The sequence below is a fragment of the Rhinatrema bivittatum genome, chromosome 6 (assembly GCF_901001135.1).
Source record: "Rhinatrema bivittatum chromosome 6, aRhiBiv1.1, whole genome shotgun sequence".
Lineage (NCBI taxonomy): Eukaryota > Metazoa > Chordata > Amphibia > Gymnophiona > Rhinatrematidae > Rhinatrema > Rhinatrema bivittatum.
Window position 1 is genome coordinate 250,121,178 of NC_042620.1, and position 24,973 is coordinate 250,146,150.

General features: G+C 43.3%; 1 protein-coding gene across 1 annotated transcript in view; it reads left to right on the top strand.

Moving 5' to 3' along the window:
- MMP25 (matrix metallopeptidase 25) overlaps positions 1-24,973 on the top strand; it is a 109,416-nt gene that overhangs the window by 47,290 nt on the left and 37,153 nt on the right. Inside the window, exons 4-6 of the mRNA XM_029606779.1 lie at positions 2,131-2,411; positions 12,405-12,581; positions 24,353-24,449. Coding sequence (XP_029462639.1) covers positions 2,131-2,411; positions 12,405-12,581; positions 24,353-24,449 — 555 coding nt within the window. The remainder of the gene's footprint in view (positions 1-2,130; positions 2,412-12,404; positions 12,582-24,352; positions 24,450-24,973) is intronic.

Sequence of the window (24,973 nt, forward strand, 5' to 3'; positions counted from 1 at the left end):
GTCCCTTTCTGTGTAAAGCACCCAGAGGGGGCTGCATGTAGATAACAATACGGGCGCCTCAAATTGCTCAGAACACTGCCCTCCTTGTATTATTACCAGAGTTTCAAGAAGAGAACAATTCACTCCAATTTTGAAGTCCTTGCACTGGCCGCCTATTTTCTGGCGGGTGAGGTTTAAGATCTTGATGTTAATCTTCCAAGTAGTTATCGTTCCTCCTTCAGTTAAAGCCTTGTTAAAAATGTACACTCCATAGAGGCCCTTAAGATCTGAGAGAGAGAATTTCTTGGACATTGCTTCTGTTAAAATATTCCATTTGTATGAAAAACGCAAGCGCACATCTGCTGTGACTGGCTGTGAATTGTGGAATAGGTTACCTGATAACATCAGGTCCAAAGTGAGTTTGAAAGCATTTAGAAAGAAAGTAAAGGCATTCCTATTTAAACAGGCTTTTAAAGAAGATTAGTCATTTTAATAGTATGGATTGATATTCAGAAGATGGCCTGCATTAGTACTCTGCAGCTATTATGCAATTACAACAGGTATTCTATTGCAACACGGCAGGTTTTATGGTTTTTAAAGATATAGTTTGCACCCCAGGGCGTGTTATGTATATTTTGTTTATTTTAAATGTATTGTTTTCATTGTTTTATGTCTGTTTTAAAACAAATATTCTTCATTGTTTACACGATTACATAGTTTTATTATTCATAGTTTGCTTGATCCATGCTTGCTTTAGCTGTTTGCATACTTTTGTTGTTTTAGTACTAAGTACTGTAATGTATTAGATTGTGTATGTAAAGATTGTTAGTCCCCTAGGAATGGTTGATAGGCGATTTATAAATTCTGCAAATAAATACAATCTGCTATAGGTAGATATCTATATATCTATAGTTAGATATGTGTTCATAGAAAGAGGCAGACGAACTGATAAGCAAAGCAACAGACATAGAGATGGAGACCCCAAAAGATGTCAGGTTGGAAGCTCCTGAGGGAATCAGCCATTCAGGAATAATATTTAAATGCTGGTTTATTTACGTACAGGCTGAACATATGTATAACCTGGCTTATAACTACTTCAGTCATAAAAGAATATACAATGTAGTTTAGAATCCAAACACTTACTGTTTGGGGTTAGGCACAATCCAGTCTAGGCTTCAGGTTATAAGTAAATCTTCCCGTTGATGGTTTCATTTTTTGTACATCAAAATTTCAAAAGGCCACACCATTATAAGAAATGGCACCGGCAGGACAGGAGTGACTGGGGATCACTTCTGCTCCCAGAGAAGGGGACACAGCTTTAAGGCAAGGTAAACGGGTGATTAGGGTCTGTGAGAGCCTGTGGGAGCCCTCAGATAGAAAGCCTGGGAGGCTATGGTAAAATAGCAGTCTAGATATATATATCTATATCTATCTATCTATATATATATCTATATATCTATATAGATATATCTATATCTATCTATCTATATATATCTATATCTATCTATATATATATCTATCTATCGATATATCTATATATCTATATAGATATATCTATATATCTATATAGATATATATATATCTATATCTATATAGATATATCTATATAGATATATAGATATATATATATATCTATATAGATATATATATATATCTATATAGATATATATATATATCTATATATATATAATTTATTTATTTTTCAAATGGTGATGGTACAAAATGAAAAACAAACAGCATTTCATTCATTTCTCTTTCATTTCGAAAAGAAATCGAAACAGGAAATGTTATTGACATTTTCTATTTCATTTTAAATGACAGCACCTCCCTGCCTTGCACCTGGATCCATGCAGCTTCATGGCCTCCTAGCCTTTCAAATCTGGGAAGAACTTCCTGGTGTCTGAGCACCCCCTCTGAGTCCCTAATGGGCCAATCAGGTGGGGCCATGCATCAAAGATCTCAGGTGCCCATATCTATATTTGTTAAAGTCGTTCTGTGACTGTGCACGAGTCACCAGCCTTTACCCAAACAAACCCCAGTTTAAGGCCAGCCAAGAAGAGAGAGACAAAGGAAGGGAAAGAGGAGATCAGGAAGTGTCCCAAAGTGCGGTCTCATGCCTGACATTTTTCTCATCTTCACGTTCTCTGTCAGGGTGCACAGCTTTCCTCAGACTTCATCTCTGTCTCCGGACCTGATTCGCGAACTCATTCAATATGCACTGAATGTGTGGAGCAACTACACACAGATCACCTTCCATGAGGCTTCAGCTGATGCGGACATACTTATTGACTTCAGTCGCTCACACCATGAAGACGGCTACCCCTTTGATGGCATAGGGGGCACCTTAGCCCATGCATTCTTCCCTGGAGAACATCCAATCTCCGGGGATACCCACTTTGATGACGATGAAATCTGGACGTATAACTCACCAGGTAAATGTGCAAGGTCGACACCAGGAGTAAAGCGTTCATCCTGCTGTAGAGTTGAACCTCCAGAAAATAATCCATCTCCCAGTAGGATATGCAAAAGACTGAGAGCAAAACGGAAGCCACAAAGCAGAAGAAGGAACTGGGAGAGGATACCTGCTTAGTCATTAAACCTACTGATAAAGAGCAAAGAGGAGCCTCGGGTTAGCCAGGGCTATTTTGAATGACATCACGGGGTACCTTTTAGATGACTTAGGGTAATGGTAGAGGTCCAAAAAGTGAGGGAAGAATCCAGGGGACCAGAGATATTTTTCAGTTCAGGGGTGTGGTTTGGATAGGGGGAGGTGGAGTTTAGAATAGGGGGGGGGGCCTACTTGGAGCAGGGGCGGGGTAAGGAGCGAAATGGAAGCTCATTGGAGAAGCGAGGCATGGTTTGGGACTGGGGTTAACAGGCTAGCCTCTGTTGGACTCTTCAGTGGGGTACCTACCAATCCAGGAGGGGAGCTGATTACTTGCAAAGAGAATTTCTGCTGGTGATAGGAGAAGAGGTAGGGGAAGGTTCATATGGGGCTATTGCCCCTTTAAAGATTGCAGCTCCGGGCTGCGATTGTGCCTTCCTTTGGCTGACAACACCCATACTGTTCTATCTACAGCCATGGCATTCCCGGGGCCACTGTAGGATTTATGAAACTGTGATATTCAGTTACCAAAGTTAAGTAAATCGTGGCCTCTAAGTGTTTAATGCACTGTACTTGACTGATTCAGCAATGAGTATTGCAGCTGCCAGAATGAATAGCAAAGGAGTTAATATGAAACATTTGGAAACACCTGTGTTCACATGCTGGGTTCCTCTGGTAGGCTATGTTGGCAGAATTAGCTAGTAGCTGAGTCTGCATGACAGGTTGCAACTACTATAATAACTAGAAATAATATCAAATAGGCCTAATGGAAACACAGCTGCTTATGTAGCTGGGTCTGTCTGGCAGACTACGCTGGGGACCTAGAAAAAGCTCACTAGTAATGATAACTATTTAGATCAGACTATGATGATTGAAGCAAACTTTCAGATGGGTCTATCTGACAAGTTACAAGTAAAGAAATAAACAGTAGACTTAGGGACTCATTTTCTAAGGTTTTAGGCTTCTAACATTTGGAGTTAGCTTCCTAAATTGGCCCCTTTGGCAATTCATTGAGTGCCTACATTTAGGCTTCTAGTTTCATTAGAAGCCTAAATGTAGGCACTATGCCCCTGTAGCCTATAAAGTGAGTGGCTACAGGGGCATAGTTAGGGTGGGAAAACAAAGTTAGGAGCTTTCAGAACTAGTCACCTAATTTAGGAGCCTAAATCTAGGAAATGAATAGCAGGCCTAAATTTTGATGCCCAAATTTTAGGTCCCTAAATTTATGTGAATTTTCAGCTGAAAACTTAGGCTTCTAAGTTTGGCTGAAAATAGGCACCTAATTTAGGAGCTCTGCTTTTTTTGAATATCAGCCCTCTAGGAGAAATGAAGGCCCTCACATAGCTGGGACTATCTGGCAGACTCTACAGAGGACCTAGGAGGCCAGAAGTTCGGGCAGTGAACATGAAGTTGTTGATGGTTATTTAGAGCAATGATTCTCAACCGGTGTGTCGCAACACACCAGTGTGTCACCAAGCAGCGGCAGGTGTGTCGCGTGCTACCAGTCTCCTGCTGCTCTTCCTTCCTCTTCCTTCACCGAGTGAGAGAAGGACAGTCTTCCACTGTTGCCATTGCCGCCCGGGCTATCAGCACGTTCAAGCCCGGAAGGAAACGGCAGCAGTGTTAGTGGAGGCTGGCAACTGCGGCTGGGCCTTTTCTTCTTCCTGCACCTGCCCCCACCCTGGCCCGGAACAGGAGGTGATGCGCAGTGGGGTGCGCGGGAAGAAGAAAAAGAGCCATGTCACATGGAAAAGTAGCATCGGCAGCATCGACCCGAAGCAGTAGCATGGGCCTGAAGCAAAATCCAAAGCAGCCGGCAATCGGCACAGGAGACAGCAGAATTAGCCTCCCATGGCCGATAGAATTCTTTCTTGGCCTATGGGAGTTAGAGGAGGAGGCTGCTGCAGCTACCATTTGTGCTCGGGGGGGAAGGGCAGGAAATGAGAAAGAGAGACAGCCAGCCTGTCTGTAAGTGAGAGAATGTATGTGTGATTGAGAGTGTGTATGTGTAACTGTGACTGAGAGCCTGTGTAAGTGAGAGCATTTGATTGAGATCATCTATGTAAAGTGTGTGAGCGAGAGCATGTGTGTGATTGAGAGAAACTGGTCAGAGAGGTGATGTGTGTGTGTGTGTATATAGGAGAGACAATGGAAGTGACTGCTCAGGGAGATGACTGGAGTGTGTTTGTGTGTGAGAGGGAAAGTGATTATGGGAATGAGAAGCCTGTGCGTGTGGAGAGAGCTAGCAATGGAGTGAAAAACCTGGGTGTATGGGTGAGTGTGAGACACAGCATGGGAGTGGGAAGCCTGTGTGTGTGTATGTGTGTGTGCATGAGAGAGAGAGAGACTGTTTGGGAAGGTGACTGGTGTGTGAGTGTGTAAAAGAAAGACTGGTCAGGAGATGATTGGTATGTGAGAGACAGAAACTAGTATGTGTGTGTGACTGGTATGTGTGTGTGAGAGAGAAAGAAAGTGATTATGGGAATGAGAAGCCTGTGCATGTGGCGACAGCTAGCATAGGAGTGAAAAACCTGGGTGTGTGTGAGACCCAGCATGGGAGTGAGAAGCCTGTATATGTAAGATAGAACATGGGAGTGGGAAGCCTGTGTGTGTGTGTGTGCATGAGAGAGAGAGACTGTTCGAGAAGGTGACTGGTGTGTGTGTAAGAGACTGGTTGGGAGATGATTGGTGTGTGAAAGACAGAAACTGGTCATGGGTGTGTGACTGGTATGTGTGTGTGAGAGACTGGTCATGGGCCCTAAGGAAGAGGACCATGAATACAGAGCTTCAGCCACTACTGCTTCTGGTGTGTGCTACTGACCTGTATGGAAGAGGAGTAGGAGAGCTGCTGGAGGAGGTTAGTAAAGGTTGCTTTTTAAATTTATTCTTCTTGATTGACTGCCATTTTAATTACTGAATATTATGTGATGTGTTTGCTGTTTTGAAATATTTTATTGATGTTTGGAGAATTTTTAATAATTTTTATGAGTTTCTAATTGTTGGATATTATTCTCTTCATAGTTGTTGTGAAACGTTTATTCTGCTTATTAGTATAGTTATACAATTATTTCTGTGTTGGGATCAATAGCTGCTTGGCTAGTTCTGTTTTCCTAATAGGAGGTGTAGTGGTATTTAGGGCCTGATTTAATATTTGTAGTGTTGCCTTTTCATAGACAGGGTTGCTCCTGTTAGAGTGCATTCCATAATACAGGTGTAACTGTGCGGATTAGTTTATGTGCATTACTGCAGGTCCTGGGAGTATGTTAGGTCGGTTCTGTGTATGTGACCGAGGTGAGGTATTTTACTAGCATGTAAGCGTTTGTATCAGTCTTATTTGTTGTGTTTTCTCAAGAGGACATGCATTGGTGATAAACTGCTGTCTGTTCATAAGTAGGGCTTTTGAGCCTGGGAGTTGGAGTTTGTGTTGCTGTTACTGAGATGACACTAGAACCGGAATATATTTTTTGTAAGGTGAGTTGTACGGGGAATGTCATAATTCTGCTTTACATCCATAATAGTGGGTCAGGGGGGTTCCTGTGAATGCAAACTGTACTTTTATGTTTAGCCCTGTGACAGTCACGTGTCCAGTGTGTCACGCATGTGAGAACCATCTGTCAGGTGTGTCCACCAAACACATAGGAGAAGAATGATGGTTTCCAACTTCTTTACTGATAGTTTGATCAGATGATTAATAATATTTACACCTCTCTTACACGATTGATTACCAACAATAAATAATAAGATAGCGGAGAGATAGAATAAACTTGTGACTTCACTAGCTTTGGAGGCCCTCCTTATTTACACTGAAATTTCTTCTTCTTCCTCCACTTACTCAGTTTCCTCAGATTATGTAGCTTTAAGTCAGTTCAGTCCTCTTTTACCTCCTAATTTAATTCTTAAATCTTCCCACTGAAAGTGGTTAGAATGTATACAGTCCCAAATGTAATCAGAAGTTAGTGGCAGGTTTAATATTTCCAAGAAATCCTTTAGTCATCTCTTAACACCCCCAGACAGCACCAGAAGGGCCCTTCACTCCTTAGACAGGGCCTGGTGAGCACTTTCCTCCTTCATATAAAATGTCCCTCAATGGCAACAAAGTTCTTGTTACCTTTATGTTGTATCTTCTTTGTTTCTCCTGGTAGTGCACTTTACTGGGATCCCTTGCTTTAGATGGAATTTGTAATGCCTCAGTATCTTTCTGGATTTAAGACTTCCTTTTTCCAAAGGTTTGGCATACTGACTCCCAGGTACCATGGGTTATCAGCTCCAGGTGGAAAAAGTATTATAAGAACCCAAAAGGGGAAAAAAATCAAGCAAGAAGCAGGAAGGGTGGAATAAAATGTCCCTGCCTCCAAACAGAGACGATAGTTCAAAAAGACAGTTAATGCAAAAATATACTTCCTCTGCATCGGGTCACCAGACAGCCTTTATCCTCTGGAGGGGAGACAAAATTCTGTCAGAACCTTCCTTTACACAGCAGACGCCCCAATCCACTGTAAAGGGCTATGAAAAGTTCTTACAAGGAATTCTCAAAAATTGGCTTAAAAGAGTCCAAAGCAATCTTAAAGTCTGAATAGACAAGTCAGCGGAGGTTGACCACTAATGGGAAGACTTCTTTACTATAAATCCCACAAATGAGAAACACGGCAGGATGCAACAAGCTCCTGTCTGTTTGAAAACCTAACTAAAAATCTATGAGGACAGCAGATACGTTGGAATAAAGGTGAACCGGTAGACGTAGTATACTTGGATTTTCAGAAGGCGTTTGACAAAGTTCCTCATGAGAGGCTTCTAGGAAAAGTAAAAAGTCATGGGATAGGTGGTGATGTCCTTTCGTGGATTGCAAACTGGCTAAAAGACAGGAAACAGAGGAGGATTAAATGGACAATTTTCTCAGTGGAAGGGAGTGGGCAGTGGAGTGCCTCAGGGATCTGTATTGGGACCCTTACTTTTCAAGATATTTATAAATGATCTGGAAAGAAATATGACGAGTGAGATAATCAAATTTGCAGATGATACAAAATTGTTCAGAGTAGTTAAATCACAAGCAGATTGTGATAAATTGCAGGAAGACCTTGTGAGACTGGAAAATTGGGCATCAAAATGGCAGATGAAATTTAATGTGTATAAGTGCAAGGTGATGCATATATGGAAAAATAACCCATGCTATAGTTACACAATGTTGGGTTCCATATTAGGTGCTACAACCCAAGAAAGAGATCTAGGTGTCATAGTGGATAACACATTGAAATCATTGGTTCAGTGTGCTGCGGCAGTCGAAAAAGCAAACAGAATGTTGGGAATTATTAGAAAGGGAATGGTGAATAAAATGGAAAATGTCATAATGCCTTTGTATCACTCCATGGTGAGACCGCACCTTGAATACTGTGTACAATTCTGGTCGCCGCATCTGAAAAAAGATATAATTGCGATGGAGAAGGTACAGAGAAGGGCTACCAAAATGATAAGGGGAATGGAACAACTCCCCTACGAGGAAAGACTAAAGAGGTTAGGACTTTTCAGCTTGGAGAAGAGACAGCTGAGGGGGGATATGATAGAGGTGTTTAAAATCATGAGAGGTCTAGAACGGGTAGATGTGAATCGGTTATTTACTCTTTCAGATAATAGAAAGACTAGGGGGCACTACATGAAGTTAGCATGTGGCACATTTAAACCCCCCCCCAAAAAACCTACTTTATACACAAAGGATGTCAAAGTTAAAAACCAAAAGCTAAGAAGCTTGCAATCAATGCTTTCAAGGTCCGCATTTGTGTGTGCCAGATGTCCATTACTGATTCTCATGAGATGTGCTACAAGTGCTTGGCCTAGATCATGATAGAGCGAACTGCTGCAATAGTGGCCACATGTCTTGGGCATAAAAAAATGGGGGACCTCAGAAGAGTGCTCAGGGATAAGTATCAGTACAAGTCCAAGTATCGGAGCCATTCCTCATCCCAGAGCGGGACATCGTCGTCATTATGTAGAGCCAGGCTAGGGATCCTCACCCTTTATTCCCTGCCTGATCGACAGATCCCTACCCCCCACCAGTGGTTCAGGAGTTAAGCAAGGCAAAAAGCCTTTGGTGCTGAAGGTGGTGCAGAGTAAGGCACCTAAACTGGAGGTCCTCTCCTGGGTGGGCCCCACTAGAGCCAAGGAAGCGGAAATTAGCACCTAGGCAGGGACCTGCAGCTGTAGAACCATCTTTGGTCCCAAAAAAGAATGGGGCCATGGCATAAATACCTTCTTCTTTAATGGTGCAGAAAGTTTCCATAACACAACTCACCTTTTCTGCCCAGACCCCAGCCCTATGAGGGCACTGTCTGTGGTGTCAGCATTAAGGTCCCACTCCAAGGCACCATTGACATACTTGACTTGGAGACTTGCAGTAGCCTATCTGAGGCACCATCAATGCAAGGGGCCATGGCATCATTAAAGAAGGTGCTAATCCAGACTCCACTGGCACAGAAGACCTTAGGAGAAACCCCGGCATGGAAGACTCTTTAGAGTCCAGTTCCATTAGCATACAGTACCTTGGAGCTGACAATGGTGCTGACTTCGGAGCCTAGCACTTTGGCAGTGTTACAACAGAGTGAGAAAGAGCCCATATGGATCTCTGAAGAGGATGAATCTCTTCCAACCCTGGCCCAATGGGCTCCTCAGCCTGTCAACCAGTTATCAGAATTGGTGAAGAACTTTTTGGTTTCAATAATGCCGAAGTGCTGCAGGAAGTTTGGAGCCTTTTCTGTCCAAGATGGAGGAAGTGTTTCTGCATAGTGGAGTTTCACCCAGATCAAAACCATGCATGCCTTGCCATAGGCATTACTAGCCATAGGTCTAAGTCCATGGAAAATGAGTCAAAATTCATCTCCTCTGGAGGAGTCCCATTATGTGGCAGAGGATGAAAAGGGAACTTTGGCCCAGTTGACCTATGACTCCAAAGAGTCCCCTCTGAGGCAATGGGGGGTCTCTGCCTCCATTTCTATCTTCAGCATGGCTTTCTGTCTCCCATTGGTCAGGAGTAGAGGAGGATTCTGTGTGAATTCTGTCAAATCCCTTGCCTGACTTTCTTCAGCATTCTTCTCTTCCTGAAGACTTCTGCTACTCTACGTTCCTGGACAAGTTAGCAGAGGCATTTAACATCAATGTCCAGAAGGAAGCTGACCCAAGGATGGATGTCTTTGAGTTGTTGCAGTTTCTGCAACTGCCAGCAGACTCAGCGATTCTGGTATACAAGCTGCTTAAAGATCCTAGATAAGAATGTGGCAGTCTCCCACCTGGTCGCCTATAAACCCAACAGGATGCAAGCTGCCCCTGGTTTTGGAGGAGTCTAGCTTCCTCACAGTTCTAGATATCTTTGGCAAGAAAGTGTTCCAGAGTTCCATGTTAAGTGCCCAAATTAGGGCCCATCAATTATATATGGTACAGTACTTACATGAATGCATTAAGAAACTGAAACCCTTGCCAGAGCCATCCGATCTAGAGCAGGCCGAAATTCGCAAGGCAGTGGAGGACGCAGAAGACTCTGAGAAGCACCTTATCCAATCGGTTTATGAAATGTTTGACACTATAGCCAGTATTTCAGCGGTAGTCATTGGGGCCAAAGGCTGACTTGCTACAGGCTAGCAGTCTGTAAAGACCTTCATGATTGTCTTGCAGATGTCCCCTTTATCAGAGACAATTTTAGAACAAAGTCAAGTAGATAGTGGCTCAAATTAAAGAGCATCGATTCACGATACAATCGTTGTGAGTCGAAGATCAACCACTTCTGGCCAGACATTAGTTCTTTTCTTATAAGCATCCATTATTTCAGAGATGTTCTTTCCATTCTTACTAACATCAACAACAACAGCAACTTCCTGCTAGGGGATGTCAGAGAGATGTTGAACACGCAGTAGTCGTTCCTTTGCTCCTCCCAAAGGGAATAGAAGATATCTTAGTATCAGTGAGAGAGCCTTCAACTAGAGGTCCAGCAGTTTCAAGTGGAAGAGGTCTCTCATCCTGGGGTCAGTCCAGCTTTCTGGACCCCTTTTCCTATAGCCTCAGGGATTTGCTCCAGTACTTGTTCTGCCATTTATCTTCAGTTCTTAGTACCTCATCAGTGAAAGTTCACCTCAGCATTACAGTGGCAGATCACTAGGAGGTGAAAGAAGCTACATTTTTTATTCATACTTTGGTCTCAAGTTTATGGAAAGGCTTTAGTATTCCAAATCTCCAGTTAGTAAATGTCCAATGCTTTGGGATTTTAATGTAGTTATAGCTCAACTTAAGAAGCCTCCTTCTAATCCTTGGGAGTCAGCAAATTTGAAGTTTCTCACTTGGAAACTTGTGTTTCTTGTAGCTGCCACCTCTGCTTGAAGAGCTTGGTGAATTATAAACCCTGGTAACCTATTCACCTTATCTTCAGTTCTTCCATAACAGAGTAGTTGTACCCTCAGTTCTTTCCAAGTGGTGTTCATTTTTCATATTACCCAAACTATTGAGGTCGCCTACTTTTTTTTCCCGAGAGCACATGAACATAAAGGAGAAAAGGCTTTTTGCACCTTGGACTGTACGAGAACCACCTTATATTATTTGAGAAGGACTCGACTTCATTGTCAAGCCTCTCAACTGTTTGTGTCCTTTGATCCCAATAGATTGGTAGTGGCAGTAGCCAAGAGAACTCTGTCTAATTGGCTAATGGACAGTATTGTGCACTATTATGTGCTGGCTGGCTTACAGATTACAGACTCTATCAAGACTCATCAGGTGAGAGCCATGGTGGCTTCAGTAGCTCACCTCAAGGAGCCACTTCTATTGAGAACATTTACAAAGCTGTGATTTGGTTTTCTGTGCACACCTTCCCATCCCACGATTCTCTGGATAACATATCAAGAAGAGACAGCTTTAGGCAAGCAGTTTTGCACAGCCTCTTCACTTTCCACTGGTGGGGGTCACTGCACAACCCTCAGCTTGGGACGTCCCACAAGTCATGGCTAATTCAGCTCTGCTAATTCAGGCTTGCTTAACTGTAAACCAGGTTCTCCATAGAAGCAGGATGAATTAGCCATGCTTATTACTTGTTTGCCTCCCTGGATAGTCAACTACCTCCATAAAGCTTAAGCTCTGTAAAAGACTGAGAGGATCATGAGGCAGCACATTCATGGGAACTTCCAGGCATGCTCAGAAGGTTTTACTGAACAATAAGAGATGAGTCCATTCAGCACTGTCAATTGGCATCATCTATGAGTCATGGCTATTTTATCCTGAAGTCTATGGCAAATCCTGTTTACAGAAAAGAAAACTTGCTTTATGTGGCTAAAAATGTTGGATTATTGCCCCTTCATTTTAAAAAATATACACACATACTTTACATCTTCATTGAAATGATTTAAAGTATGCACATAATTTATTAACAATCTGCTCTTCCAACACAAACTATACAGGAACATTGTGTTTAAATATCAGGTTGGTTGCAAAGATAAAGATAGACCCATGTGTTCTGACCCACGGTATATAAGAATTGCATAAATAAATACATAAATAAATAAACTGAAACGTACGCACATACATTGCCAGTATACCCAGCAATTTAACAGTCAGTCTTCAGAGCAAAGAATATTGGTTTGCCATCTTTGACATAGAATCCCTGTACAATAACAGCCTTCAGTGATTGACACTATAAACACAAAGCACTATCCCAGATGTCCTGCAACATGTTTTATATCTGCATATGGTTCTTATAGTTTAGATGAAATCTGCAGCATTAAAAGATTAATCTCCACATACATTAGAATAGTCTGTAATAGTAAAGTATTGTATCTATCTTCCTCCTTCTTTACAGAGTCTGATGGAACAGATCTATTTGCAGTGGCTGTTCATGAGTTTGGCCATGCCTTGGGATTAGCCCACTCATCGGCCGAAGATTCCATCATGAAGCCATATTACCAGGGTCCAGTAGGAAACCTTGTCCATTACAAGCTGCCCCAGGATGATATCTATGGGATAGAACAACTGTATGGTGAGTCTCTTTCTTTTCCCTTTGAAACCTTTCATTTTATCCCTCAAACTTCCCCCCCGCCTCTCTGACCTTCTCTCTCTCTGGTCTTTTTCCCACTTTTACAATACTTCCTGTGTTAATCAGGGATGGTGGAAACACCAAGCAACTAATTCTTGAGAAAATGGAAACTAGAAGTCACTGTAATGAATGAAATGAAGAATGATCAAGGAGGAATATGGTAGATGAAAATATAATTTTATAAAAAGATAATCAGGAAAATTCTTTATAAGGTTAACCAGCTAATTTTCAATCTGAGCAAAGATGTTATATCTAAGGCTACTAAAACAAATGTCTACAGAACTACAAAAGCTGGGTTAATTAAAAATCATGGAATCATTAAGAGAAAGGAGAATACCAAAGGACTGGAAATAAGCAAAAATAAGTATTCTAGATGTTGCAAAAATTATAAACTAGTAAATCTCACCAGAATATTTAATAAAACACTGGAAAATTATCAGAGATATGATATCAGCTCATTTAGAATAATTAGGACTAATATAGAACAGTTAACATGCCTTCATGGAAGGAAAGTCATGTCAAACATTGACAGTTTTCTTTGGAAAATATTCAAAACCACTGGAAAGTAAGGATGTGCATTCATTAGAAACAAATGGATAAAATAAAACAAATGAACCCAGTTTTGTTTCATTTTGTTCCATCTGAAACAAATAGATGGGCCTTCAAAACTAACAACAACTGTCATTTGCATTTCTTTTCGGATACATTATAGTCTATGGGGCAAGCAAACCTGCAAGGATTTTTCTTCTTCAAGCCAGACAGTGCAGAACTGGGATTGGAAGGGAAAAGGAAGAAGTAGGACCAATGAAGGTGAAGCACTTTTTCAATCAGCCTATCACAGTATGACTTCTTAATTTTATTTTTAACCTGAAAGAGAAAGCAAAACTTAACTCTGAGCAGTCATCATTTTGTAGAGTCAATTCTCTGTTGGATATTAGAGAGCAAGGAGAGACGTTCTGAAGCTCTGACTTAGAGAAAAAGAAAAAGTTTATATAAATATTTAAATAGAAAACAAATTGGGCGGTTGCCTTTTCTATCTGTGTTATATTAGGAGACATTGCAATCTCTTTGTTGACCCTTACAGACAGTGTTAAAGTATTATTATCAAGGGTTAAAGCAACTGCTGCAGTGAGGCCAATTTTCAAAGAGTTTAGATTTCTAACTTTTGGAGTTAGGTTCCTAAATTGGTCCTTTTGAAAATGTACTAGGGCTAAATCCCTACATTTAGGCCTCTAATTTATTTAGGATTCTAAATTTAGGAACCTAAAGAGTGTGTAGCTATAGGGACAGAGTTGGGGCTCGAAACAAAGTTAGGAGCTTAGCATTTATTTTCAGAATTAGGCATCTAATTTAGGAACCTAAATCTAGGCAAATGAATAGCAATCCTAAATTTAGGGGCCTAACTTTTAAGCTTCTAAATTTATTTGAATTTTTAGCTGAAAGCTTTATTTCTAATCAAAGTGACCATTATCTATCTATTCATTATCTGGGTGTGCCCACACTGTTAAACCTGCTAGCCAGTGTCACTAGTGATCTATTTAAAATTCCATCATACCACTGCCAGTGGCATCATCAAAGGACAGACATGGCAAGAATGGGAGAGGAGGTGGAAATCCTGTTCTTCTACAGGGACCTAGGGCCAGCTTGTTACGATCCTCCTCGCGGACCCCATCCCGCAAGCAGGCCTCCACTTACCTCCAGCGCTGCAGCCCCGAACCGTCGCTGTCTTCGCGGCCTAGTGTTGCCACTAAAGCACTGCTCCTTGCGGCCCTGAGCAGCCACCGGGACCTCCTCTTCGTGGCTGGGAAGCCGCTCCTGCTGACACTGCTTCTGCAGCAGGGAAGCCGCCGCCAGGATTCCCTTGTCGCGTCCTAGCCATTGTCGGGACCCATCTTATGCGGCAGGAGTGCCGCCACCCCTGCTCCGTCCCATCTGTGAGACCTGAGCGCCGCCTTCAGGGCTCCTCTTTGCGGCAGGAAGCCGCCTCCAGATCTGCTGATTCCTCTTCGCGGCCTAGTGCCGCCGTCAGGGCCTGCTCCTCAGTCTGCTCCTTCCTCTGCCTGCGGCAAAGACGCCGCTATCCATGGTCCTGCTTCCTCTCTGAGCCCTTCCTAGGCACTGGCACGCACCTCTTCAAAGATATTTAAAGGGCCAGCGGCAGGAAAAGCCCCCAGCCCCACCGGAAGTCCTCTTCAGCCAACTTCCTGCTTCAGCCCTATAGAAGTTTTTACCCCTCATAGTATTCTCTATACTTTCTAGTTGTTTGTATATCATTAATGAGTCTTTAATGAAAACAGTTCCAGATGCTTGTAAAGAAATTATCTGTGATGAGGAGGTCGCGCTCTCTGATTCCAGTTGTGTAATACGCTTGCTGTGGTCTTCCAATGTGTTCCTAGTTTCCTGGGAAAAGCTGGTAGATTGGGCCATGGACAAGGATATCATCCTCTCCATTTTAGTGACAGCTTTCCATACATCCACCAATGTTATATTATCAGGATTAACTATCTCTGCTGTCTGCAGAGATGTCTCATCCTGTGTTGGTAGGATGTCTCCCTGGCCTCTTGGAGGTGTTATTTCCAACCCAGAGCTAATTCCATTATTTATCCCTTGAGCTCCCGGGGTGTTATTGGGATCCTGGTGTTGGGCAGGGCTATCGGAGGCACCCGACGAAAAGGATATATCAGGGATGATTTCCCTCGAGGTTTGACTCACCCTTCTATGAATGTGCTGGTCCATTGGTCCTTTAATCTCTTTCCCAACGGGAGTAGAGGCAGCAGGTCTCAATTTTCTCTTTTTCCCCATTCAAACTCACTTTTCCGTAGTTGAAACTTGCGAAAAGATTTTCCTCCCAGGGGCGCGCCCCTTTGGCGCGCGGCTGCACAGCGATTTAAATAGGTGCAGCCGGCGGGCTTTGATGACGACAGAATGGGGAAGTCCAGTCACACACCTTTGGGGTAAGCCCTCTCACCCGAGCGCCTTTCAGCGCGGTCTCTCCGTCGGTAGGCTCCCCCAGTGCAACATTCACTTTGTTTCCTCCTGAGCACTATCTGCAAAAGATGTAAGGAGAAACTACTAATTCAGAAGAATCATGTCTGGGATTTTCAGAGTCAAAGGATATTGAACATCTAGTACAGGAGTCCACAAACTATGCCTGCAGGATGGACTGATCCATGGATAGCATATCTCCAGCTCTCCATTATTTGCCTTCCTGCTGCTGGATGCGGCCCACAGAGAAATTGGGGTTTTTTCACGCATGGTGTCAGCAGTAGCATAAAGGCTGGCATGTTTTCCTAGGCTGCACCAGTGGAAGCAGAAAGACAATGCAGTGGTGACAGTGACAACAAAAGTTGGTGGGATTTCTCAGCAAAAAAGAGAGCCGACCAACTCACACCACTGATGGAAATGCCAGGCTCCTTCAGTGAAACAGAAACTCGGTAACCTGTGCTGCTGAACTGAACCACTGACAGGGAGGCTAGGCCCCATCAGCTGAAGATGAAGCTAGGGGAAGTGTAAGCCAAGGGAGAGAAGGGAAGGAAAGTGGGGAGGGGAAAAGAAGGGAAGAAAAAGTGAGAGAGTGGGTGACAGAATGAAGATGGAACGAGAGAGGGGTGGAGAGAGAAGAGCAAAGGAGGGAATGAGGGGGTGGAGAGAGAAGAGCAAAGGAGGGAATGAGAGGGAGCAATGGAGGGGATGAGAGGAAAAGGGGCACAAGGGAGGAGTTGAGAGGGAAGGGAGATGAAGGTTAGAGAGGGAAAGGAGTGACAAGGATGGGGAGTGAGAGGAGGAGAGGAATGTGAAGGTGTCAGAAGTTATGAGGGAGAGGGAAAGCAGATGGGGTATAAGAGGAGGGTGAGAGAGGGAAGGTGAGACAGGAGGGTGGGGAGAGAAGGAAGGGAGTGAATGAGAGGGGTGAGTGAAGGGCGAGGAGAAGGATGAGTGAGATAGAGAAATGTGGGGCGTGGGGTGAGATAAGGGAATGGAGAAGAAAGTGAGTGAATAAGAGGGGTGAGCGAAGGGTGGGGGAAAGATGAGTGAGAGGAAAGGGAGGGAATTAGAGGGAAGAAAATAAAGGGAGTGAATGTGGGGTGAATGATGGGAGGGAATGAGAGGAAATGGAGGGGAGAAGAGTGAATGAGTGAAAGGAAAGAAAGGGAATATGAGTGGTGAGTGAAGATATGGGAGGGGAGGTGCAGAGTGGGTGAGAGCGAGAAGGGAAGGAGGTGCACTACACCCGCACCTACTCCTCGCTACCTCAAGGGGCAGATGCAGGGGATGGGGAAGGCAGGGAGCAGAATTGCTGGGGTTGTAGTAGGGTTGGAAATATTACTGGCAATCTATCTGCCGCACCTCTGGGGGCCCAGTCCCCTCCCTTTCCCAGCATTTCAAATCATCCAAAGGGCCAGACCTCCACCCATCACTTACCCCCAGAAAACGCGGAGGGGGCCCCACCCCACTGCCCTTTGGTCTACTTTCCCTTGAAAGGTTTGGGGGGACACCTTATCAGCCCTGATTGTGTAGAGCCGTTAGCTGGAAGGCGTCTGCCACTATTACACCTTGTGTGGTTAGCTGACATCTTTGCTCCTTTTCTTCCTGTGAGAAGACCCCCAAATCTTCCACCTGGCCTCCTTAACCATTAAGCAAAATAAGCACGTACGTAGGACACCAAGGGAAGGGGGGTACCACAGAGTCTGGCAAATTTGCATTTTTTTTCTGTTGCCCCCTAGTTATAAGTAAATAATTGGCTTATATTACTTACTGCTATTTAGTGTTAAATAAAATGTTTTAAAACCGTTTATATTTAATGTAGTTGTGGGGTCTGGCCTAGGGGTTGGCCTGGAAGAAAACTGAATTTTTTCTCTCTTATTTCACCTTCAACACTTTATTGCTCTTAATGCCTTGTCAGTTAAGCAATGGGAAGGGCCAAGGGGGGGCACCATTGTTGGGCTGTGCTTAGGGCATCAGTTGGCCTTAATCTGGCCTGGTGCTGACGTCAGTGGGGATGATGGTAAAGGAAGGGCTGCTGAGGACGCTGAGGATGAAAGACCTGGCTGTGTGGCATCAGCAGCTGGAAGGAGTCTGTAGCTTATTACAGGTTGCACGCTAACTCTGACATCGCTGCTCCTTTCTCCCCGTGCCATTTGTGTCATGCCATGAGTTATTTTGAGATTGCAGTCCGTGTTTGTGCTTAGATAAGTGTAACCCTTTGTTGGGGGAGGTTGCTGTTTCCTATAGGGCCAAAAAAGTATTTGGTAATCGGGGCTGCCCTTGCCATCCTTCCCCATCTTCCTGCACCTCCCAGGGGTGAACTCTTTCTGTAGTCGGGGAAGGAAATCCTTTGTGGGCCAGGTGATGGAGTGTCTCTCCTGATGTGTGTGTGTGTGTCACAGCTGCGGTATTCTCCTCAGGGATAAACAGGCTGGACTCAGACTGGGTGTTCAAATTAATTTCACTGATTATTTCCATAAGGTCAATCACTGTCCCAGTGATTCCACAAACGAAACTGTACATCTGAACTATCTACATAGTCTTTCTGCTGGGGTGCCTGTGTCCATCTCCCTAGCTCCTGGGAGGGAGCTTGCCACTGTCTTCTCATCTGTCAAACAGCCCAGTAAATTGCAGAATCTTAGGGGGTAGCCCCAGGTCATGAAAACATCCTTACCTGAGTCCAAAGTTCAGTCTGATGCCCTGATCCCTTTTGGGGTGCAGATCCGATTGGGAGTCTCCAGGTCGTGATGTTACAATCTCGTTCTCGCCTTCTTCTCTGTGTGACTTCTGTGGGAGAGAAGCCTGATGTTCCAGTCTTGACCTAAACTCTCTATCTCCTTCCTCCAAGTTGTGCAAAAAACAAAAACTAACAAAAAAGGGAAAAATCCAAACATGTCTGTCCAAAATATCTCACGCTGGGTAATGCTGTCGCTGGTCTTGCTTCCTTCTAGGGAGCAGAGGCTCTGCTCCCTGGATAGGAGGGGTTGCCCCTTTCCAAAGGGTACTGGGTATTCACCAAATCAAGAAAACTAATCAAAGATCTGACCAAACTCTACAAAAATCTTTCTTTCTCAAAAAGGAGGCAGACCCTCTCAGAAAGGGAGTGCACTGACAAGGAATCTCCTCTAAACGCAAGAAAAAATACAAAATTGGGTTGGTGGGCCGAAACTCAGCAGGGTGAAAGGATAAACAATTCCTTACTCTTCAAGAGCCAACTCAAAATGACTGCACACTTTCTATCTTTAGCTCCACCTTATGCCCTTGGGATAGCCAATCACAGTCAGCTCAATGGAGAGACTGAAAGAGAATAGAAAATTCCACCAGCTGTTACTAGTCCTGATGGTAAGGGACATAGCACCATCTAGTGGCAAACCGAAGGGTTGGCCACATAAGTATTTGTTCTTAGTGTTTTATTTCTGCAAACCCTATGTTGGATTCTTGTTTTCTCGAATATGTTGTGCTCTCTCACTGATATTCCTGTGTCCTACCCTTTTCCCACAGTATGGGAAGGGGTAGGCCTTAGTGCAACTAAGTGTTCATCTTATCAATAAATAATGCCTTAGGGGTAATTTTCAAAGGAGTTATGCGTGTAAATGTAATATACCATTGTAGCAGTTTTCAGAAGCCATTTACTGAAGTAAATCCTATGGACAATTCAATGGCATATATTGTAGCAATTTACAAAGTCCACTTACTCTAGTAAATGTTTTTAAAATCAGGCCCTAAGCGTAATTTAGACAATGAATGTCTAAAATAGCCTGCAGCATCTGTCATGCATCATGAGTGACACTTAAAAATATTTTAACTCAATTATTTCAAGCACTTACCAACACTAAACCATATTCACACTTATGGAAACAATTCAGTTATATTTAAAGGTGTCTCAAGAAACAATACCCCACAACTTAATTTAAAGTTGACCAGACACAAGTGTATTATAAAGACAATCATCTCAACATACATCATGATATCCTGCAGAGTATTCTAAAACTCCTCCTGGTGTTATGACAAAAGAATGATTATAATTTAGCATATATCCTTCAACTCAAAACAGAATAGCATTACTTCTTTCTTTAAATTCTAATACTAATAAAAAGAATAAATATTTCAAAACAGCTGAGAAATAGAACATCTAATAATTTAAACCTCATACAAATTTTTAAAGTTTTCCCAAGCACCAATATAATATTTTAAAACAGCATACATCAAATAACACCCAATAATTAAACTAAGAAGGATTAGAAAATTTCCCTGCTCTCCATACCTGGGAACTCTCTCAGGCTCCCACACATGCTCACTGTCTCACAGTTCTCTTTCAGGCTCCCATATTTGTTCATTCACACACACATATATGCTCTCTCTCACACTCACACATGCTCACTGCTGTACAACATAATACACCTTTCTACTAGAGGGTACAGATTGAAAAAAGAGAGCAAGCTGAACAGCTACAGATCCTGATATAGAAACTACACGCTAGCAAAACACCTAGGTCCCACATGCAAAACACAAACAGACCCTCACCAAATACAGAATAACTGATCACAAACTAAGAAGAGAAACATGGAGACAAACGCTGAACTAGAAACCCAGAAAACCAGACTCTTCCTGCAGTATAACACCACCAGAAAATAAAAACAATTGCATTTTCCCTATACTGTAACAAATAGAAATATTCAGATACACATTTCCCAGTGTCACTCTTCTATACTCACTTCTTCTTCCTCACTCCTCCTTCCCTTCCCGCTCACTCACTTCTCAGTCATTCATCCCCCTCTCCTTCCCCCACTCTCACATCCCTTCCCTCCCACTCATACTGTCTTCCCTCTCCCACACCAGTCACTCAAACCCCCTTCCTTCACTTTCACCCCCATCCTCCCACTGCCTCCCTCCTCCCTTCCCTGTCCCTCCTCTTCCTTTTCAGTCACTCAACCCCATTCCTCCACTATCACCTCTCTTCCCTCCCAACCACTGTCACTCATACCCCCTTACCTTACTCTCACCCTCTTCCTCCCACTGCCCCCCTCCCCTTCCCTCTCAGGTTACTCACCCCTTCACTCTCACTCCCTCCGATTCCTTCTCAATCACTCACTCCCTTTCCCTCTCAGTCTCAACACCATGTGACTCACATCTTTCCCAATGTGGTCCTCCTTTTTGCCGGTGAGGTGTAAGTATCCCGCTGGCAGGACACAACTGTGCATCAAGTGCTGCCGCACAGGAGGCCTCTAATCGCTGGATGGGGGTGGGAACCCTGCCAGCGCATCACAATCCGGCACCGTGCAGGGTCTCTTATCGTTGGCTGGGGGGGGTGAGAGCCCCCGCCAGCGCACCACAACTTACTGCCACCATGCAGAGACTCTGATCGCTGGCGGGGGTTGGAAATCCCAACAGCGTGGCACAACAGAGAACTTATTACTTGCGGCTGGGGAAAAAAAAAAGTCAAGGCCTGCCTGCATATCACTTTTCAACTCAGCACCTCATTGGCCCGCCCCTTAAGCCAACCCTGCTTGATTCCCAATTGGGTGGGCCTGAGGTCAAAGTGGATGGGCCATGGCCCACCCAGGCCCACCGTAGCTACGCCACGGATCAGAAGCCTTAGTTTGTCAGCAGTAAGATCTAGCTGCACCACAGGATAGAAAATTGCTTTTGAACTTTTACTGTCAGGACTTGTAAGGGACTTTGCCTTTTTTTATGTTTCTCTTATGGATTTAGTTTTTTTTTATGTTTCCTCTTTTCCCCTTTCTTTGCTTGTCTTTCTTGTTTTTGGGCGCACATGTTCTAAGCTGGTTGATAGATATTGCTCGGAACTGCAAAGGTTTCTTTGAGGTTGAGATTGGATAAGATGGGGCTGTGGGATGGATTTGGGTTTAGGCCTTTTGACTAATAGGATGAGAGATTTTCTTGGCCTTTGAAGTTCAGGGGATTTTAACAGGGGAGTTCATTGGTTGCTTTGCCTCTGGTTACTGATGGGGTTAGAAGGTATGGGACAGGTTGGGCATGTGGGGTTTTGTCTTATGGTGGAAAATTTACAAAATCTAAAACCCACAGAGACGAGCTCACTATTCATCAGCATTATGTTTTGTGCACTGCAGGAGAATCTTTTGTTTGGTTGGATTTACTTTTCACCCATTTGGTGGTATTCAGATTACAGATCTTTGTAACCTTTTCTGGAGAATATCTTAAGGTTTTGTATAACGTGTTTTCCCTGAACGTGAGAGGTATATCCTCTCCGATTGAAAGATGTAAAATTGTGCAATTTCTTAAAAAGCAGGGAGCTCAAGCAGCTTTTCTCCAGGAAACTCACTTAACAAGGCAAGAGCACGGTAAACTGGCTAGGGGGCTGGGCTGGCAAGGAAATATCACTAAAGGATAAGTTACATTTATAGAATGAGTCCTAGACTCAAAACCGCTATAGAATTGACCTGTACATGATAGTGTTCACACTCATTTAACAACTAACATTGATTAAAAACTATGTTACCGAACCTTATGGCACCTGTGTAAACTGATAGATTTTAATAGCATTACTCTTTGTGCCTTACTGTAAACCGTTGTGACGGTTCCCACCTTAACAACGGTATAGAAAAAGATTTAAATAAATAAATATTGGCTTCCTTTAACTCTAGAAAGAGTGGGGGTCAGCACCTTGCTGCATATCCCTTCCCTTTCTCTGATCCTGGTGGCTGGTTGGTCATCCTCCGTTTTGGAACCCTTGTTCTGCTTGGAGTTTGAACTTGGTTCTTAGGGCTCTGTGTGTGACCCCTTTTGAACCCCTTAAACATGTGACTTTGAAAGATCTTACCTTGAAGGCGGTCTTTCTTGTGGCTATTTCTTCAGCTCATAGAATTTCGGAGTTACAGGCCTTGTCTTGCAGAGAGCCCTTTCTTAGAATTTCTGATGCGGGCATTTCTTTAAGGACTGTACCATCTCTTTTACCTAAGGTAGTATCTTCTTTTCATTTAAATCAGTCAATAGAACTTCCTGCTTTTCTGTGTTTAGATCGTTTGGATCCTTCTTCTAAGGATCTTAAGAAATTGGATGTGCAACGAGTACTGTTGCATTATCTTGAAGTTACCAACAGTTTTTGTTTGTCTGATCATTTGTTTTGTGGAGTGGCCCTCGTAAGGGTCATAATGTTTCCAAGGCTATGATTGCTCGTTGGTTAAAAGAGTCAATTCGATCAGCTTATCTTTTGGCTCGTTGAGATATTCCTGAAGGTTTGAAAGCTCATTCCACTAGGTCGCAAGCTACGTCCTGGGCAGAATGTCAACTAGTTTCTCCTCAGGAGATTTGGAAGTCGTTGCACACTTTTGCTTGTCATTACCGCTTAGATGTCCAGGCTCCAAGTTCGGCAGCCTTCGGAGAGAGTGTTCTCCGAGCGGGACTGATTTAATTGGGGTCCCACCCCAATTAAATCAGCTCTGGTACAGGGTCTGGACTGATCCAGGTATGTACAAGGAAAGGAAAACTGGTTCTTACCTGCTAATTTTCATTCCTGTAATACCATGGATCAGTCCAGATGCCCGCCCTTTTATGTCTGTGTATCACAATTATCTTTTCGGAGAGTCTGCTCATTCACTGTTTTAGTTTCTAAACTGCTTTTCATGCTGTCTACTTTTCTTCATGTTTCTTGTTCATTCCCAAGATTTTTTGGGGGGATTCTGCTTCCATTTAGGATTTGTGAGTTGGAAGTTCGCTATAGAGTTTAAATAGCTAGTTAGTTTTTTAGTAGTTACATTTCTGCTTTGATATCGTTCAATACTGATGGACTGCAGGTGGTACCCTAGGGTATACGTCAGAGTCAGTAGAATGTTTCTCTGCCTCCCTCTGCTGGATTGGTGACATAACCCAGGGTCTGGACTGATCCATGGTACTACAGGAACGAAAATTAGCAGGTAAGAACCAATTTTCCTTTCCTGGCTACAAACTGATCCATACTCTTCATAGGGAATAGAAACAAGTCATATTGCAAACTATAATGATAAACATCCAAAAAACTACACTCTTGCCCAAAACTCACATAGTAATAGCATAATTCAATTAAATAACAATAAATCCCCAACTCAAAAATTTCAAATAGCTATTCCCACCACAGAGAGACCTATAATAGCAACCAACTTCAAAACAGCCACCCAGTCAGAAATTCTAACATCTGGCCCTTCCAGTTGCTTCCAAAGAGGAGCAGTTCCACATCCGGTGGTGGACTGTAGTTATAGTTTCTTGCTGATTACATTACGGGAGGAAGAACTACTGAGGGGATCCAGGACTGAATTCAGGCAGGCAAGCTGACTAATAGGAACAAGTCCACTCAGCTATGAAGGGAGCCTGGTGGAATATCTACTGCCTTCAGCAATTGATCAGCTTGACTTGGTTCTCCTCCTCCTTTGAAAATGAGCCTACAGGCCTGAGGGATGCTTAAAGATTGCCCAAGATAATAGTAAACAAGAAGGCTAGTGGGTCATAGCTGGAGATATGATTACTTCAAGCTCACTTGCTGCTTTAAAAGTGGGACTGACAAATTCCTGCTAGCAGATGGGATCACAAGGTATTACTACTGAGTATTTACTAATTGTGAGTCTGATATGCTACAGGTATCCTATGTAAAATTGCCTTTTTCTTCCACACCAGTTTCTTACTTTATCCTTCTTCTCATCTCCATCCACTACCCTCACCGCCTTCTTTTCATTTTTCTGATGATTTATTACTCTTCAATTTACATTAACATACAGGAAGAAGGAAGGTAATAACAGGTGAAGAAAAGCCAGTGCTGCCTGTACCTAACCAGCCAAAGATTCCTTATACCCCACCACAAAGACCAACATCTCAGTGAGTATCCTTTCTTATTCCAATAAACGAACGAACATAAAAATGAATATTCCTTCCTTCACCCTTATAAGCAGTCATTATCTCTCCTTCTTATCCCACCAGAGCCACCAAAAAATGAGTGGGTATCCCTCAAATTGCTATCACTAACACAACTATGGCAGGTGCATACTCACCTCCTCCCTCAATCCCAATTTAATCAACTCTACCCACCTCCCATCGCCTCCCTCTCTAATTTCCATTAAATAAGCCATAAATAAAGTTCTGACACGACTTCATTCGAAAATGAAGGTCTTTATTGGTTGGATATGGCCGCAGCATTGGTCAAACCATTAAACATATTCTGCAATCCCTATAGAATGACCATGCTCTCATCTGAGTTGCAGTTCGTAAAGGCTCATTAAATATCATGCTAATGCAATATTCAGGCACTGGAGACGCAGGCCCTTTGAAGCCTTGCCTCTCATGTCCTGGTCCATAGCAAGAGCAGGACTGCCTTATTCAAGATGCAGCACAAGTATTGTGGG